Source organism: Leopardus geoffroyi, chromosome A1 (assembly GCF_018350155.1).
Source record: "Leopardus geoffroyi isolate Oge1 chromosome A1, O.geoffroyi_Oge1_pat1.0, whole genome shotgun sequence".
NCBI classification, from domain to species: Eukaryota; Metazoa; Chordata; class Mammalia; order Carnivora; family Felidae; genus Leopardus; species Leopardus geoffroyi.
This window is the reverse complement of record NC_059326.1, coordinates 1927313-1942469: the sequence shown is the minus strand read 5'-3', so window position 1 is coordinate 1942469 and position 15157 is coordinate 1927313. Positions and strand designations below refer to the sequence as shown.

At 57.1% G+C, this 15157-nt stretch overlaps 1 protein-coding gene and 1 long non-coding RNA gene across 2 annotated transcripts in view; both read left to right on the top strand.

The window, feature by feature from the left end:
• Positions 1-4976, top strand: part of LOC123584941 — a 31444-nt gene extending 26468 nt beyond the window's left edge. Inside the window, exons 2-3 of the long non-coding RNA XR_006705801.1 lie at positions 164-3203; positions 3253-4976. This is a non-coding gene — a long non-coding RNA (uncharacterized LOC123584941). The remainder of the gene's footprint in view (positions 1-163; positions 3204-3252) is intronic.
• The window catches only part of LATS2 (large tumor suppressor kinase 2), a 77823-nt gene that overhangs the window by 55916 nt on the left and 6750 nt on the right, over positions 1-15157 (top strand). Inside the window, 5 exon segments of the mRNA XM_045452560.1 lie at positions 8546-8678; positions 9765-11200; positions 12483-12822; positions 12825-13064; positions 14347-14529. Of these exon segments, the coding sequence (XP_045308516.1) occupies positions 8546-8678; positions 9765-11200; positions 12483-12822; positions 12825-13064; positions 14347-14529 (2332 nt within the window).

Here is a 15157-nt window from a genome sequence, read left to right as displayed (position 1 = left end):
CCGCGTCGGGCTCTGGGCCGATGGCTCAGAGCCTGGAGCCTGTTTCCGATTCTGTGTCTCCCTCTCTCTCTCTGCCCCTCCCCCGTTCATGCTCTGTCTCTCTCTGTCCCAAAAAAAATAAATAAACGTTGAAAAAAAAAATTAAAAAAAAAAAAAGTTTAAGGTGAATAGGTGAACATACTTTCTCAGATTATACGCTGCAGAAGTAGCAGCCTGGGACCCAGTTTTTTACTGTCGTGTAACAAACCATCCCGACAAGTAATAACGTGGTACTTATGACGACCGTCTGGCTTGGCTGGCCTCTGCTGGACAGTTCCTCTGCTCCACGTGGCTTCTCCCGGGGCTCAGTGCAGCTCCTTCCGCTGGGGGCTCAGCTCAGGCTGGAGCGTCCGAAACGGCGCCACCCACACTCCAGGGCTGTGGCAGGACAGCTGGAGCCACTGAGGCTGGACGGGGCTCTCTCCAGCTCCACAGGGAGCCATGGAGTCAAGACGGAAGCAGCCCGGCCTCTTAAAGGCCGGGCGAGGCTCGGGACTGGCACGGTTTTCGGTGGTGGTTCATTCCACTGGAGCAAGTCCCCGGCCGGCCGCGACCGGAGGGGAGGGCGAGGGGCTCGCCTTCCTCCGGGGGCTGCAGCCCGCGCGTCCAGGCGACAGGCGGTTATCAGTGCTTATTTCTGGACACGGTCACCGTGTGTCGTGTGTGTTTGAAAACCAAAGGGAGTTTTGCTATGTGACGTTTCCAAGGAGTGTGTTATACCTCTCTCCACCTATGTCCGAAGTGGCAAAACTAAACATCTTTAGCATTTTAGCAAATATCCCTCAAAACCGAGGGATTCCTTTGTGAAATCTTGCTCTTTCGCCGGCCTCAACTGGGATCTGAGGAAGTTGGTCATCTGCCCACAATGATGTAGCTACATAATACAGGCAGGTTTACTTCAATGGAACATGGCAGAGGCATGAATAAATACTCTTATTGTGACCTGTCTTTAACAAAAACGTTTCAACATAAAACAAAATGAAGTCAAAACCTTTTTTCTCATTTTTTTTTTAATTTTTTTTCAACGTTTATTCATTTTTTTTGGGACAGAGAGAGACAGAGCATGAACGGGGGAGGGGCAGAGAGAGAGGGAGACACAGAATCGGAAACAGGCTCCAGGCTCTGAGCCATCAGCCCAGAGCCTGATGCGGGGCTCGAACTCACGGACCGCGAGATCGTGACCTGAGCCGAAGTCGGACGCCTAACCGACTGCGCCACCCAGGCGCCCCTCATTTTTTTTTTTAATGTTCATTTTTAAGAGAGAGAGAGCACAAGCAGGGGAGGGGCAGAGAGAGAGGGAGACACAGAATCCAAAGCAGGCTCCAGGCTCCGAGCTGTCAGCACAGAGCCCGACGCGGGGCTCGAACCCTCCAACCAGGAGATCATGACCCGAGCCGACGTCAGACGCTTAACCGGCTGAACCGCCCAGGCGCCCCTAACTTTTGATACTTGTTAACAAGCATTCACCTCACAGGAGAATTATGGTTTCTATTTCACTGGCCCGTTTATCTTTATAATCGCTTGCTTTATCTTGGTGCTAGCTCAGGTTATCAAATGCTATTGTATTCGTCCCTCTTTCGTCATTGGCTGGGTTGCAGCTTTTTCATGTTTGTTTAATTTTAGGCTAAATTTATTCTTTGTTCCCTACCTCCGAGTTTCTTTTCCCTCTAACGTGCTGAGCAGTTACCCTCCCCGGAGGCACTTGCTGTGTAAACAAGCTGTAGGTGCGGTGGCTTCATCCAGCAGACCTTTAAGAGGCCACCACCAGGGGCTGATGTTTCTGTGAGTCACACGGATGTGCGGTGGTCATCGATTTTCTTTTCTTGTACACACATCACCTTTCTAATCTAAAGGTTGCTTCCGTTCGTTCCGCGCCTGACTTTCCAGCCGTCGTGGGAGCGCACGCGCACAGGAGCTCTCCTAAGCCCGCGGAGAGCGTGCCTCCTTCTCTGGGAAGTACATACCGTGCAAAGAATGGCGGGAGGTGGGAGGCCGGTCCGCGGGGCTGGCTGGTGACTCACATCCATCCCGCCCCAGGCCTGTGTTTCTGATTAAGGCTTGACAGACTGGCGGCCGGATGCGCTGAAACACTGTGTTCCGCTTTGTTTCCAGAAGAACTCTTGGAAGCATCTGGTTCGGGGAACGAGAGGCAACAGCAGACCCTGCTGCAGTGTGTGGGCCTCCCGGGCTGCCTCCTGGCGCTCCCAGGAGCGGCTGTCGCTTCCCTGCTCACCCAGGCACCTTCCCTCCCCTGCGGGCACGCTTCTTCCAAGGCTACCTACCCTGCCAGCATTGCTGGGTCTTTCTCCCGCTGTTCTCTCAGGAAGTCGAGTCTGCTGGATCCCATTCCTTTTTAAGGTGGAGAAGAGGAGTACCGCCCAGTTTCAAAGCTGGCTGTGCTGTCTTCTTCCTTGGCAAGCTGAGCAAGTGCCCGTTGGACTTGGGGAGAGAGCGGGTGTGGGAGTCCCAGGACAGCAGTGCTCGGGCGGCCAGAGATGGGGCCTTCAGTGAGCGACGGCCAGACCCTCTCTCCCTCCGTTTTAACTTTGAACTTAAATCGATAGTGGGTATGGGAAGGACTGAGACACAGGCCCACACAGACCCAGCAAGGCCCGAGTTCTGAATTTCTAGTTTTTCAGCCAAAATTCATAGCTGGAATGTTAAAATGTTGGGGATATGGCTTTGCTAATGTTTGAAAAATGCTTCCTTACCAGGAAGGAGGTGGGGGAAAGATTTCCGTAGGAAATTCCTTCCTTCATACATAATAACTTTTCACTGAATTTCAATTACTCTCAGTCTTGTGTCGATGCCCATAAAATAATCGAGCTATATAGAGTATGTGAACCCAACTTTCGTCTTCCTCTGAGTTATGAGTCAGAAATTGCAGGAGCATGACTAGGTTTGCAACAGCTCTTCCCCAGAGGACCTGTGAGTGTGAGTGGTGGAGAAAATGCACCCATTTGAGGGTGACCAGGTCAGGAGAGCAAAGGCAGGCGGGGCACACACCTGGCCAGACCACAGCCCCTTCCCCGGACCGAGAGCCCGTGCGTCTGGGGCTGAGGGACAGCAAAGCTGGTTGCCAGGGAGCCGGTCCCTGGGCAGGGCTGCTGGGGAGGAGGCTCAGAGGGAGGGGCGGGATCTGGACCAGGTGGCGGGGATGTCAGGTGGTAATGCACCTGCAGTGGAGGCCTTGGCCGATCCCAGCGATGTCAGGTGGTAATGCACCTGCAGTGGAGGCCTTGGCCGATCCCAGCGGACGCTGTGGGACGGTCCCAGCGTGGAGCCGCCCCAGATCCTGCTGGGGCAGCGGGAGAGCGGTGTGGCCACGTGCCCCCAACCTCACCCACTTGGCCACTTGTTAAACTGCCTCACCACAGCCCGTTGCACAGCGGACAAGATGTGGGAGATTCCCGCTTTCCAGAATTTGTTGTGGCTAGAAGCCATTTTCAGTTCTCAGCAGTTTGTTGATAAAATGTAAGAGGAGAAACCTCTTGGGAGAGATGCCTAAGGTGGAATGCTCTCGCCTTCAGAGCACCGAGCGTCCACCACCCTGGTGTGGGTAAAGCAGACAAACAGAGCTTCTAGACTGGGTGCGGGACGCGGAGGTTGGGGGGAGGCCTGGAAGGGGCAGGTCGAGTCCGCACAGGTTGGGTCTGCAGCAGGTGGCAGGGAGCAGTCGCCGTGAAGCTCGCGGGGACCCTGGAGGCATCTTGAGTCGCAGCTAGCGCGCCTCGAACGACGGCTCCCATCCCAGCACGCGCGGCCGTCTCGAAGAGAAAACTTCGTCCCTGCTGGCGAAGCGTGCCTTTCGTGTGAGACGTTCAGCCCTAACTGAAGCCTTCTGGAGTGTTTCCGGAGAATTCAGTTGTATGTAAGATCTTCTTGGTGCACGGTGATGGGTGACATAAAGGCATCAAAGTCTTGTCGACGGACGTGCCGCTCCGTCTGCGAGTGTTAATAATCAGTGGTAAGCGGTTCAGAGACACACAGTGGGACAGCTTTAAGATTTTGCGAACTTCTGTAGCAGAGGCTCCTGAAGAAGGGCCCAGGTATGCAAATTGGGTCATAGAGTAAAGCTAGGGAGACAGGTTGGTTATCACAATCCCAGCCTGCGTTTGGGGGTAGCCCTCGTGGGCGCTTTACCTGTCTTCCCACACAGCGGGAGGCAGCCCGCCCAGGGAACCCACGGCCTCTCCCGTCTGTCTCCCAGCTGGCGGCTCCTTCCTCCTCTCCTGATGTCAGACCACAGCCCCACTCGGCCGTTCCATCACTCGGCCGTCTCTTCCTAGTGTCAGACACAGGACCGGATGCCTGACTGTCCTTCCCTTGAAACTGGGGCCACGTGCTCGCTTCAGGGCAGGGCCGCGCAACCTCGGTCTCCTCTCCGCACCCACAGAACGTAGTTACTTTTGAGGGGCAGCCCGAGGTGCAGTGGAGTGGAAGAGATCGGAAGCGTCCGTCGAGACTTGGTGAAAAGAACGCGTTCCCTTCCTCTTTAGAATTATGGGAAGAGGAACAAAGCGTAAAGCCTTGCGCTTTATGCCTTTATATCTGTCCCGGGGCGGATCGGTAACAGGAGCACGAGGGACGGAGGAGCACGTGGGGTGGGGCGCAGGGGCGGCGTGGGGACAGGTAAGAGGAGGACACAGTTCAGAGGCCCCTGGGACATGCGTGTGTGCTGCGGGAGGAAGGGCCAAGGAGGGCCCGTGTGCGCCAGCCCGTGCAGGATGCTTGGAGGTGCAGGCACCTGGCGCACAGTATGCTGATGTTGGAGCGCGCACCGTCCCGGAGAAGTGCCCAAGCGCTGGGGCAGGACTTGGGCATTCTTGGGGGCACTCTGGTCTGCCGTTGGTGGAATGCAGACTGGTGCAGCCACCCCGGAAGACAGTGTGGAGGCTCCTCGGAAAGTTCAAGAGAGAACTGCCCTATGACCCAGCAATTGCACGACTAGGTATATATCCAAAGGATACAAAAACCTAGACTTGAAGAGGGGGCATGCACCCCAAGGTTTATAGCAGCACTTCCGACAACAGCCAAATTAGGGAAAGAGCCCAAGTGCCCATCAACTGATGAATGGATAAAGAAGATGTGGTTTATATACACACGGGAGTACTACTGAGCCGCCAACAAAATAAGATCTTGCCATTTGCAGCAACGTATGTGGAGCTAGCGTGTATTATGCTAAGCGAAATAAGTCAGGCAGAGAAAGAAAAATACCGTATGATTTCACCCGTGTGGAATTTAAGAAATACAACAGATGAAAATAGGGGAAGAGAAGGAAAAACAAAATAAAAGCAGAGAGGGAAGCAAACCATAAGAGACTCTTAGCTCGAGAGAAAAAACAGGGTTATGGGGGGGGTTCTAGACGGGTGACGGGCATTAAGGAGGGCGCTTGTGGGGATGAGCACTGGGTGTTGTGTGTAAGTGATGAGTCGCTGGATTCTGCTCCTGAAACCAGAAAAGGAAACAGAAAAAGAAACGCTGTATGTAATGGCCCCTTGGCTCCACTCTACCCGCTGACCTGTGCCAGGAGGCGCATCCGACCTGTAGGGCAGAGGCCCAGGCCTTCTCCCACCAGGCAGCCCGTCCCTCCCCTCTCCCTGCGCCTGTCCCCGCGCAGCCCCGGGGCCACTGTCCGTGGCGACGTTCCAAGTTGCCGGCCTGATGTCTGAGAACCGGAGTCCCCTGGAGCGGGCGAGAGGTCACCAGAGCGACCGCGCGGGCAGCAGGTGGTGCCCGTGGCTGCGGTCAGTGCTCTCTGACTGGCGTCTGCGGGGGTCTGTTCGCAGTCCGCGGCCGACGGTGAGGCTGGAGGAGAGACAGCGCGCGTGTTCCCGGTGGGTTCGGAAGCGACCCCGGATCTCCCGCAGCTGTGGGACCTAGCGATACCTGCACGCACGGTGGCGTCTCCGAGAGTTGATGTCGAGGCACCACTGACCTGCTAGGCGAGCACGGGGAGCGGACGTCGAGGACGGGACACAGCCGAGCTGGATCATTCGGTGGTTTTTGACAAGCAAGTTGTCTCATCGTGTCGCTTGGGCTTTACGAGTTGAAGCACTGCTGTGACCACGGTCGTCGTTTGTGGTCTCCCGTTGATCTTGCTCGGTTAAGTTCCTGGATTCAGAGCTCAGTAAACATGTAAACGTGGGAGTCGCGAGTGCCGGGCAAGGGGCAGAGGTGGAGAAGCTGTTCATTTGGACTCGGTCGACGGCAGGCACCGAGGTGGTGCCTGTGTCTGGGGTCCCCCCGAAGGGCGCGGGAGCCGGCGCCCGCTCTTCAGACCCGGCAGGTGGCGCGGTCGGTGCTGACCGAAGGGCTGCGGTTGGGGTCGGCTCCCAGCGGCTCCCCCAGTTTTTAAATGGGTGCCAAGAGCTCCAGGGTCATCCTGAGAAGATGCGGCCCTATACCGAGTCTCTCTCCAAGCCGCCGAGAGCTCTCTGCAGCCATGACCTCATCGCATAACATAGCTGTGAGGTGGGGGGGAGGGGGGTGCAGCGTTGCCTCCCGTCTGCGGGTGAGGCATCGCCGTGCTCACCCCTGCGCCTCTCTCTCCGCAGCCCCGCCGCGCGTCAGGCACTTGCCCTGCTGGTCCGAGCTCTGCTTCTAAACCGGGAGCTCTGTCCTTACTGCCGTGGCCCCGTCTGCCTCGCCATGTCTCTTCGGGCCCCTCGGCCCCGGACGCGGCCCCCTCACACGCACCCACACGTCCCACTGCCCGTCCTGCTCTCCGGCACGGCCTCGCTGGGCCCCCCGTCTCAGCCCCTCCCTCCCCCCGCTGTCTTGCTGAGTCTCTTGGCATCACCGAGAACGTAGGCACAGGTTACAGCCAACGTGTTTTGTCCTGCCACGCGCTGGGGATATGGCCAGGAACGGGAAACTTGATTTTGCTGTTATGCAAGCACTCAAGTTGTCCCGGCAGATGCGTTGGGCGGGTGGCTACAGCCACGAGTGACGTGGAATCCAGGCCCCAGCGGGTTCTCCCGGTCCTAGAGGAGGAGGAGGCAGACATTCAGACAGACAGATGGGGCCGGTAAAGTTCACGGGTGTGTGATGCCTCGTTCCCGGGGCCGGCAGGAGCACAGATCCGAGTCAGCCTGGACAATGCTTGGCTCGGAGGGCAGGGAGACTGGTGCATTCTCGGTGTCGGGGACAAGTGCTGTTTCTCCAGAGTGGCCCTTGGCCAGCACAGCCGCTCCCTGCCCAGAACGGCCCCAAGCTGCCTTCTCACTGTCCTGGGGTCTTCCTGCACCCTTGGCCCTTTTCTCTCCTGTCTGAGCTCAGGGTCCCCTTGGCCATGCTCTCCCGCCCCTGAGACCCCCTCTGTGTGTTCCGCCCTTGTCTCCAGGAGGCTGGCCTCCGAGGTGTTCTCTCTCCTGTCCCGTCCATCCTGTTTGCCCACAGCCCTGCTGAGCCGACTCACAGGTGTGTGTTCCCTCCTGTCTCCCGCGCACTCTGGCCTGTCTTATGCCTCCATTTCTGCCCCAAACCGATCTCGTGGCTCCGTGTCCCTGCCTTCCAAGAGGGCCAAAACCCGGGGACAGTCGGGCCCAGCCTGTGGCTCCCTCTCTTCTGTCTCTCATGTCCTTGCTGGCCCCTCAGCCTGTTCTCCATGCACCCCTCCCCCCCCGCCCCCCCGCCCCAGGCCTCTGCTGCTTTGACGGTTCCACCTGCCAAGAATACCTTTCCTCTGCTGTGCTTTCCATCTGCCCAGTTTCGGGCCGACCTTGGGGAGCCAGGTGTATTGCCGTCTGTTCCACGAACAGTCAGTCCCTGGTGCCCTTGCTCTGAGCCGGAAGAATCCGTCTCCTCTGACCCTCTTCCCTATTCCCCGACCCTTGTCTGCTGTGTCTCCCATGGTGGGTCCAGCTTGTCTCCTGTTCATCTCGCAGGCAGTTTTCGGAGGCCGTGTCCTGTGCTGGGCACTGCTCCAAGGGCTCTTTCGGGGTCTGTCTCTCTTTCTCCCACTAGACCAGGAGCCCAGCCGCAAGTTCCCAACTACCAGAGCGAGCACTGGGCACTGCGAACAGTAGGCCTTCAGCCAGCTCTTCATAGATGCCTCTGGCAACCCTCCCCTCCCCTGGGGGCGCGTCAGTCCCTCTCCCAGTTAGCCTGCGGGGGGGCTGGAGCTGCAGCCAGGGTCTCTGACTTCAACTAGTTTTCACGTTAAACTGTTCTAGTCATAGGTTTACCCACAGAGCCGAACTTACCAGTCCAACCAGAAGTTTTCTAAGGAGAAGCAGAACTTAGATTCTTTCTGGTCCACCGTCAGAACACCTGTTTGTTCGTCACATACTCTCTATAGCCTGTGGTTCAGTGTGTGTTAAGCGTTTGTCGTGGGCACCTGAGGGCATCTCATGCAGACATTTCACGGTGCAGGCCCCCAGCAGGCACAGAGAGGTGAACATTGCGGCATCGGAAGTCCCCGAGGGGCTTTGTGGGAAGATGTCATGCGTTTGTACCTCCCAGTGAAGCATCTGTGTGCTACCCCCCCCCCCCCCCCCCCCAGGAGATGGCCGGCAGGGCTCTGAAGCAGACTGGCAGCCGGAGCATCGAAGCCGCCCTGGAGTACATCAGCAAGATGGGCTACCTGGACCCCAGGAATGAGCAGATTGTGCGAGTCATTAAGCAGACCTCCCCAGGTGAGCTCAGACCCGCAGCCCTGGGGGAGGAAGATCTGCCATCGAAAAGCACAAATCCGTTTGCAGGAAGGGAGGTTCAGTGTGGCCCTGGTCAGCAGATTATCTCTTGGCACGTTGCCCTGCTCTGCACTCAGGGCCTAGAAGGGGAGGCAGCAGGGGCAGATCCTGGGGCTTCCCTGGGTGCTCCCTCTCCCCGTGGGAAGTAACCTGGGGTACTTCCTGCGGCCGGTGGCTGCGGACATTACAGAGATTGGAAAACTCAGTGGATGTTAAAGTTAGGCAACGCGCAGAGTGAGATCTAAAGTGGGCTTTTTACTTTCTCTTGGGCCTGTGAGGGAGTCTGTTTACTAAAAGGAAGGTTTATTTCACGGATTTTTAAAACACGCCTTTTCTCACACCGGAGCCTCAGAGCAGGCTGGCAGGCACCTCCCTGGGCTGGATGCCACGGGCAGTGGCGCTGGGACAGCCCCCCTGGGGTCCCCCGGGAAGGGCCAGAGGCACCAGCACCAAATGCTCCACCTCACTGGCTGTCAGTGAATGTTCCTCTTAGAGGATGGACAGATGGGAGAATTTTTGGTAGCTGAGGTCCTGAGTGTGATAAGGGACTCACGACATTCAGCCAAAGGAGCTTTCCCACTTCGTCTGTCGAGTGAGAAGTTGCGTCTTCGTTGTCAAACTTTGTTTTCTCGTTGATAGGAGGCTCGTATTAAACTGCTGCCTGCTGGCAGTCCATTTCCAGATTCTTGGAGTCCCAGGGTCTGTGTTGCCGCAGAGCCCCAAAGGGAAACTGCAGAGCCACATCTGTAACGATTCCCTCCTACGTGTGCCTTTGACACATGTTCTTAGCCCAGGAAGACAGGTTGTGGGCTCTGCCGGGTCCCCCCGCGAGGGGCTGTGACCCACAAGGCAGCCCGGGTTGGCCAGAGCAGCGTTCAGCCTGCGTCGGGTGGCCTCGAGCGCGGCCTCGAGCGGTGGAAGAGCCTGCGCAGCGGCGTCCGCCCCCAAGGACGCGGCTGGCTAGCGCCGGGAGCCAGCCCGCGAGAGCCGTTCCCCTCTAACGCCGTGTCCGCGTTCTTTCCGCTGCAGGGAAGGGCATCGCGCCGGCCCCCGGGCCGCGGAGGCCGAGCTTCGAAGGAACAGGCGACCCCTTCCCGCCCTACCATCAGATGAGCGGGGCGGCCTACGAGGGCAGCGGTCCGCTGGAGGAGGTGCCCCGGCAGTACATGGACTTTCTTTTCTCCGGCAGCGCTCGCAGCGTGCCCGGCGGCCATCAGCACCAGCCCAAAGGCTACGCGGCCAACCTGGAGTCCGCGGGGATGAGCTTCCCGGTGGCCGCGCCGGCGGGCCAAGCCCTCCCGCTGCAAGGCCCCCCCTACAGGCCGCACCTGCTGGTGCCGGGGGAGCCGCTGGGCTACGGCCTCCAGCGCAGCCCCTCCTTCCAAAACAAGGAGGCGGGAGCGTACGCGAGCCCGGCCGCCAAGGGCCCCGCGGTGCAGGTGCCGGTGCAGCCGGGCGCCGGCCACGCGTTTCCGGCCGCGGGAGCGGCGGCCGGTCTGTACCTGCCCCACCCGCACCACAAGCAGGCCCACCCGGTGCACGTGATGGGCTCCCGGGGCCAGGTGTTCGCCAGCGACAGCCCCCCCCAGAGTCTGATGGCGCCCTCCAGGAACAGCCTCAACGTGGACCTGTACGACCTGAGCGGCGCCCCCGTCCAGCAGTGGCAGGCCTCCACCCTGTCCCGCCGCGACTCTCTGCAGAAGCCGGGCCTGGAGGCACCCCCCCGCCAGCACGTGGCCTTCCTGCCCGAAGGCCCGGTCCCCAGCAGGACCAACTCCTTCAACAGCCACCAGCCGCCCGTGGCCGTGCCCATGCGGGCGGGCGTGCCCGGCAAGACGGAGCCCTCCGTGCCCTCCCCCAACACCATCACGGCCGTGACGGCCGCCCACATCCTGCACCCGGTCAAGAGCGTGAGGGTGATGCGGCCCGAGCCCCAGACGGCCGTGGGGCCCTCGCACCCGGCCTGGGTGCCCGCCCCCGCGCCCGCGCCCGCGCCCGGGGTGGAGAGTCTGGACTCGAAGGACGAGCACTCCCTGCCGCTGGGGGGCGCCGGTGCGTACCCGCTGGACGTGGAGTACGGCGGCCCGGACCTGAGGTGCCCGCCGCCGCCCTACCCCAAGCACCTGCTGCTGCACAGCAAGTCCGAGCAGTACGACGTGGACGGCCTGTGCGCCGGCGTGGAGCAGAGCCTCCGGGGGGGCCCGGCCGCCGAGCCCGCCGACCGGAGCGACAAGAGCCACAAAGGCGCCAAAGGGGAGAGGCCGGGGAAGGATAAAAAGCAGATCCAGACCTCTCCCGTCCCCGTCCGGAAAGCCAGCAGGGACGAGGAGAAGAGGGAGTCGCGCATCAAGAGCTACTCACCGTATGCGTTCAAGTTCTTCATGGAGCAGCACGTGGAGAATGTCATAAAAACCTACCAGCAGAAGGTCAACCGGAGGCTGCAGCTGGAGCAGGAAATGGCCAAAGTAAGCTCTCCTCGTGTTCCCGCCGCTGGGCCCGGCTCTTCTCGAAATTGGCGGTGGCGCTCGCAGCGGAACCTCTGTTTTGCTTCTGCTTTGCCCCGGTTATTACAAACGGTTCGCGTCCCGGGGCGATGGTGTGGTTATGGGGCCAACGACTCGGAGGGATGACCGATGGTGCAGGCTCCCTCACGGGTCCCCCCGGCTCTGTAGGGGGGCCGTGAGCACTGCGCCTGACCCAGCCGGTGGGCACGTGACCACGGCGATATTTTTATTTCATTTTCTTTCATTTCATTTTATTTTACTGATTTGTTTTACTTCCTTTTACTCATTTTATTTTATTTTTTGAGAGAGAGAGTGGGAGAGCGTGCGTGCACACGTAAGCAGGGGAGGGGCAGAGGGGGAGAGAGAGAACCCTAAGCAGGCCCCGTGCTCCGTGCGCAGCCTAAAGCGGGGCTCAATCCCACAATTTAGGGATTATGACCTGAGCCGAAATCAAAAGTCACACTCCACCGGCTAAGCCACCCAGGCGCCCCAGCAAATAGTATTTTAAATATAGCTTAGTTGACACTAAACTGCTAGAGAAGGTAATTAATGAAATGATTTAAATTAAAATCTTACAGTAAATTTAAATCACACGAAGCCAGCAATTTCAAATTCTTTTTTTTTTTTTTTTTTTTCAACGTTTATTCATTTTTGGGACAGAGAGAGACAGAGCATGAACGGGGGAGGGGCAGAGAGAGAGGGAGACACAGAATCGGAAACAGGCTCCAGGCTCCGAGCCATCAGCCCAGAGCCTGACGCGGGGCTCGAACTCACGGACCGCGAGATCGTGACCTGGCTGAAGTCGGACGCCTAACCGACTGCGCCACCCAGGTGCCCCCAGCAATTTCAAATTCTAAAAATCAGATCTGTGCTCTTACTTTCTGCTGCCCCATTTTCATTGGCTTTTCTTTGTCCCCATTTTCCCTGAGCTGTTAAACTATTAGATTGCGCTGAGAGTCCCGGGAATGTTGTGGTCTCCTTTTCCACCGGTGTTTGTTTCTAGAGGTTTCCTGAGAGCCTAAAGTCACCGGTTTTGTCCTCCCTTTAGAGTCCAGATTTGTGTCTACATAAGTAGATGAAGAGCAACCCCAGTTGTTATCTTGCTTGTAGTATACTGGACCCATATGTGTTCTTGGTTCTGTAAACCGAGTCGGGACCCTCGCGGTTCTCAGCTGTCTCCCGCCCTGGCTGTTTCCTCCCGTGGGCTCCTCTGACGTGACTTCCTTGTTCCCCTTCTCCACAGGCTGGACTCTGTGAAGCTGAACAGGCACAGATGAGGAAGATCCTCTACCAGAAGGAATCTAACTACAACAGGCTGAAGAGGGCCAAAATGGATAAGTCCATGTTTGTGAAAATCAAAACCCTGGGGATCGGTGCCTTTGGAGAAGTGTGCCTGGCTTGTAAGGTGGACACGCACGCCCTCTACGCCATGAAGACCCTCAGGAAGAAGGACGTCCTGAACCGGAATCAGGTGGCCCACGTCAAGGCCGAGAGGGACATCCTGGCGGAGGCAGACAACGAGTGGGTGGTCAAGCTCTACTATTCCTTCCAAGACAAGGACAGCCTGTACTTCGTGATGGACTACATCCCGGGGGGGACATGATGAGCCTGCTGATCCGGATGGAGGTCTTCCCCGAGCATCTGGCCCGGTTCTACGTCGCAGAGTTGACCCTGGCCATCGAGAGCGTCCACAAGATGGGCTTCATCCACCGAGACATCAAGCCAGACAACATTTTGATAGATCTCGATGGTCACATCAAACTGACGGATTTTGGCCTCTGCACTGGGTTCAGGTGGACTCACAATTCCAAATACTACCAGAAAGGTATTGTCCCAGATACGCCGCACCCACCTTCTGCATCTAGATAGGCCCAAACTCAGGCCGCTGTTTCGCGTCCTGGTGGCTCCTGGTCATTTTGAAATGATCTGTTAAATATAACTTAGCGTGACATCCTTTTCTCCCTAAAGCAGTAGCATGGTACGTGTAAAAGAAGTTTTTTGAAGTTAACGGATTTAAGTTTTACTGTAGCGTTTTTAGGACAGTAGTCTACGGGGTGTCGTGGGAACGTGGTTAGGAACCGTCACTCTGCCCTTATAAAATGAGCCTTAAAAGTCTCACCACCTCGCAAAGAGTCCTAATAGCGAACGTGAATTTATCTTTGGCGTCAGTAAGTCCAGGTGAACGTATGGATTAGGTAGGTTGGGTGTAACTCCATCTGCTGTAGGTCTGCTGGCCATTATCTTATTTATGGCTCAGTTTCTGGAAATAGTGGTCTTAATGCGATGGCTCAGGCTTCTGTTACTTTTTTTTAACCTTATTTTTTTTTCTCAGTAATCTCTACACCCAATGTGGACATCGAACTCACAATCCCAAGATCAAGAGTTGCACGCTATATGGACCGAGCCAGCCAAGAGCCCTTCTATTTTTTAACTCAAAACTAATCCTATACGTTTAATTCGTTCCCATTTTCTGGTATTTCAGTCCCTCTTGTGTATCTTTTTTAAGTCCTCTCATGCTTTTCCGTGGTTCTCTTGAAACACGTCCTGTCCAACAGGTCGTAGACTTCTGAGACTGGCCTGAGTGTTACGCATGATGTCCCCAAGTTACGTGAGCCTTTCTTCCACAGCATCACACTGCTACCCCGCGTAGCACCCAGCTCGTCATCGCTTCATCTGTCATTTTTTTTTTTTTTTTAAGTTTACGTATTTGTTTTTGAAAGAGAGAGGGAGCGAAAGAGAATCCCAAGCAGGCTTTGCGCTGTCAGCGCAGACCCCGACACGGGGCTCGAACCCACAAACCGTGAGATCACGACCTGAGCTGAAACCAAGAGTCAGATGCTTAGCCAGCTGAGCCACTCAGGCGCCCCTCGTGTGTTCTGTCGTAGTGTTTGTGTTTCCTCACGGCTCCTCACGGCTCGAGTCTCAGACCCAGGAATCACAGGCCACCCCTGCAGAGCAGCTGGGGAGGATTCTTTCTCTTAACATGCCGGGAGCTGAACTGAATTACTTTCCCCTTTGAAGTTGTGGATTTGCTGCGTTGTTGAATAGTGCAAATTCACCTGGGTTTTTATTCTCTTCTTTGACTGCCGCCGATTCCGGGGTGAAAGGGAGCCACATCAGACAGGACAGCATGGAGCCCAGTGACCTCTGGGATGACGTGTCTAACTGTCGATGTGGAGACCGGCTGAAGACGCTGGAGCAGAGAGCCCGGAAGCAGCACCAGAGGTGTCTGGCCCACTCCCTGGTTGGGACCCCAAATTACATCGCACCCGAAGTGCTGCTGCGAAAAGGTACGCGCTTCCGGCCACAGCCATGACCTCTAAGAGTCTCTCTAGCTCCAGCTTTCTGAGACTCCGAATAGTCTCGTTGTATTTTTATTCTCACGGAAGCCTGAGAGGGAAACGATTTCCTTAACAAGCAGGCCTCCAGCGCACCGCACGTCGGTTCTGGAGCTGCTGTTGCTTCCAGCGTGAAAGACGACGTCCGCCATTAGGCCTACCTCGCTAGCCCCTCCTTGGGCCGGGAAGGGATAGAGTGGGTGGAGGGTGTAGAGTGGGCGTGGGCTTTCCATCTGGACCCCAAGAGAAATCTCTTCGCACCTGGTTTTTAAGAACCAACCGTGAGGTCACCCGGACACTTCTCGGTCAGCCTGAGCCATGCTCTCGCTCTGACTCTTCCTTGCCCAGGCTCCCAGCTGCTCCTACCAAATTCCACTGGTGATCCGGTATGTCAGAACACAAATAGTGCCTCCCTCCACTTCTCTCTGCTAGTCCAGGATCGCCGGAGGGTGACATTTGGGGACAGTGGTGCGCATAAAAGTACAAGTGTTCAGTGAGATCGGCCTCCGTGTGGATGCTGTGTTCTACCAACGACGGCATTTGGTTGAGTACGAGAGGAAGCTTTCTGTGATCAGTCGCG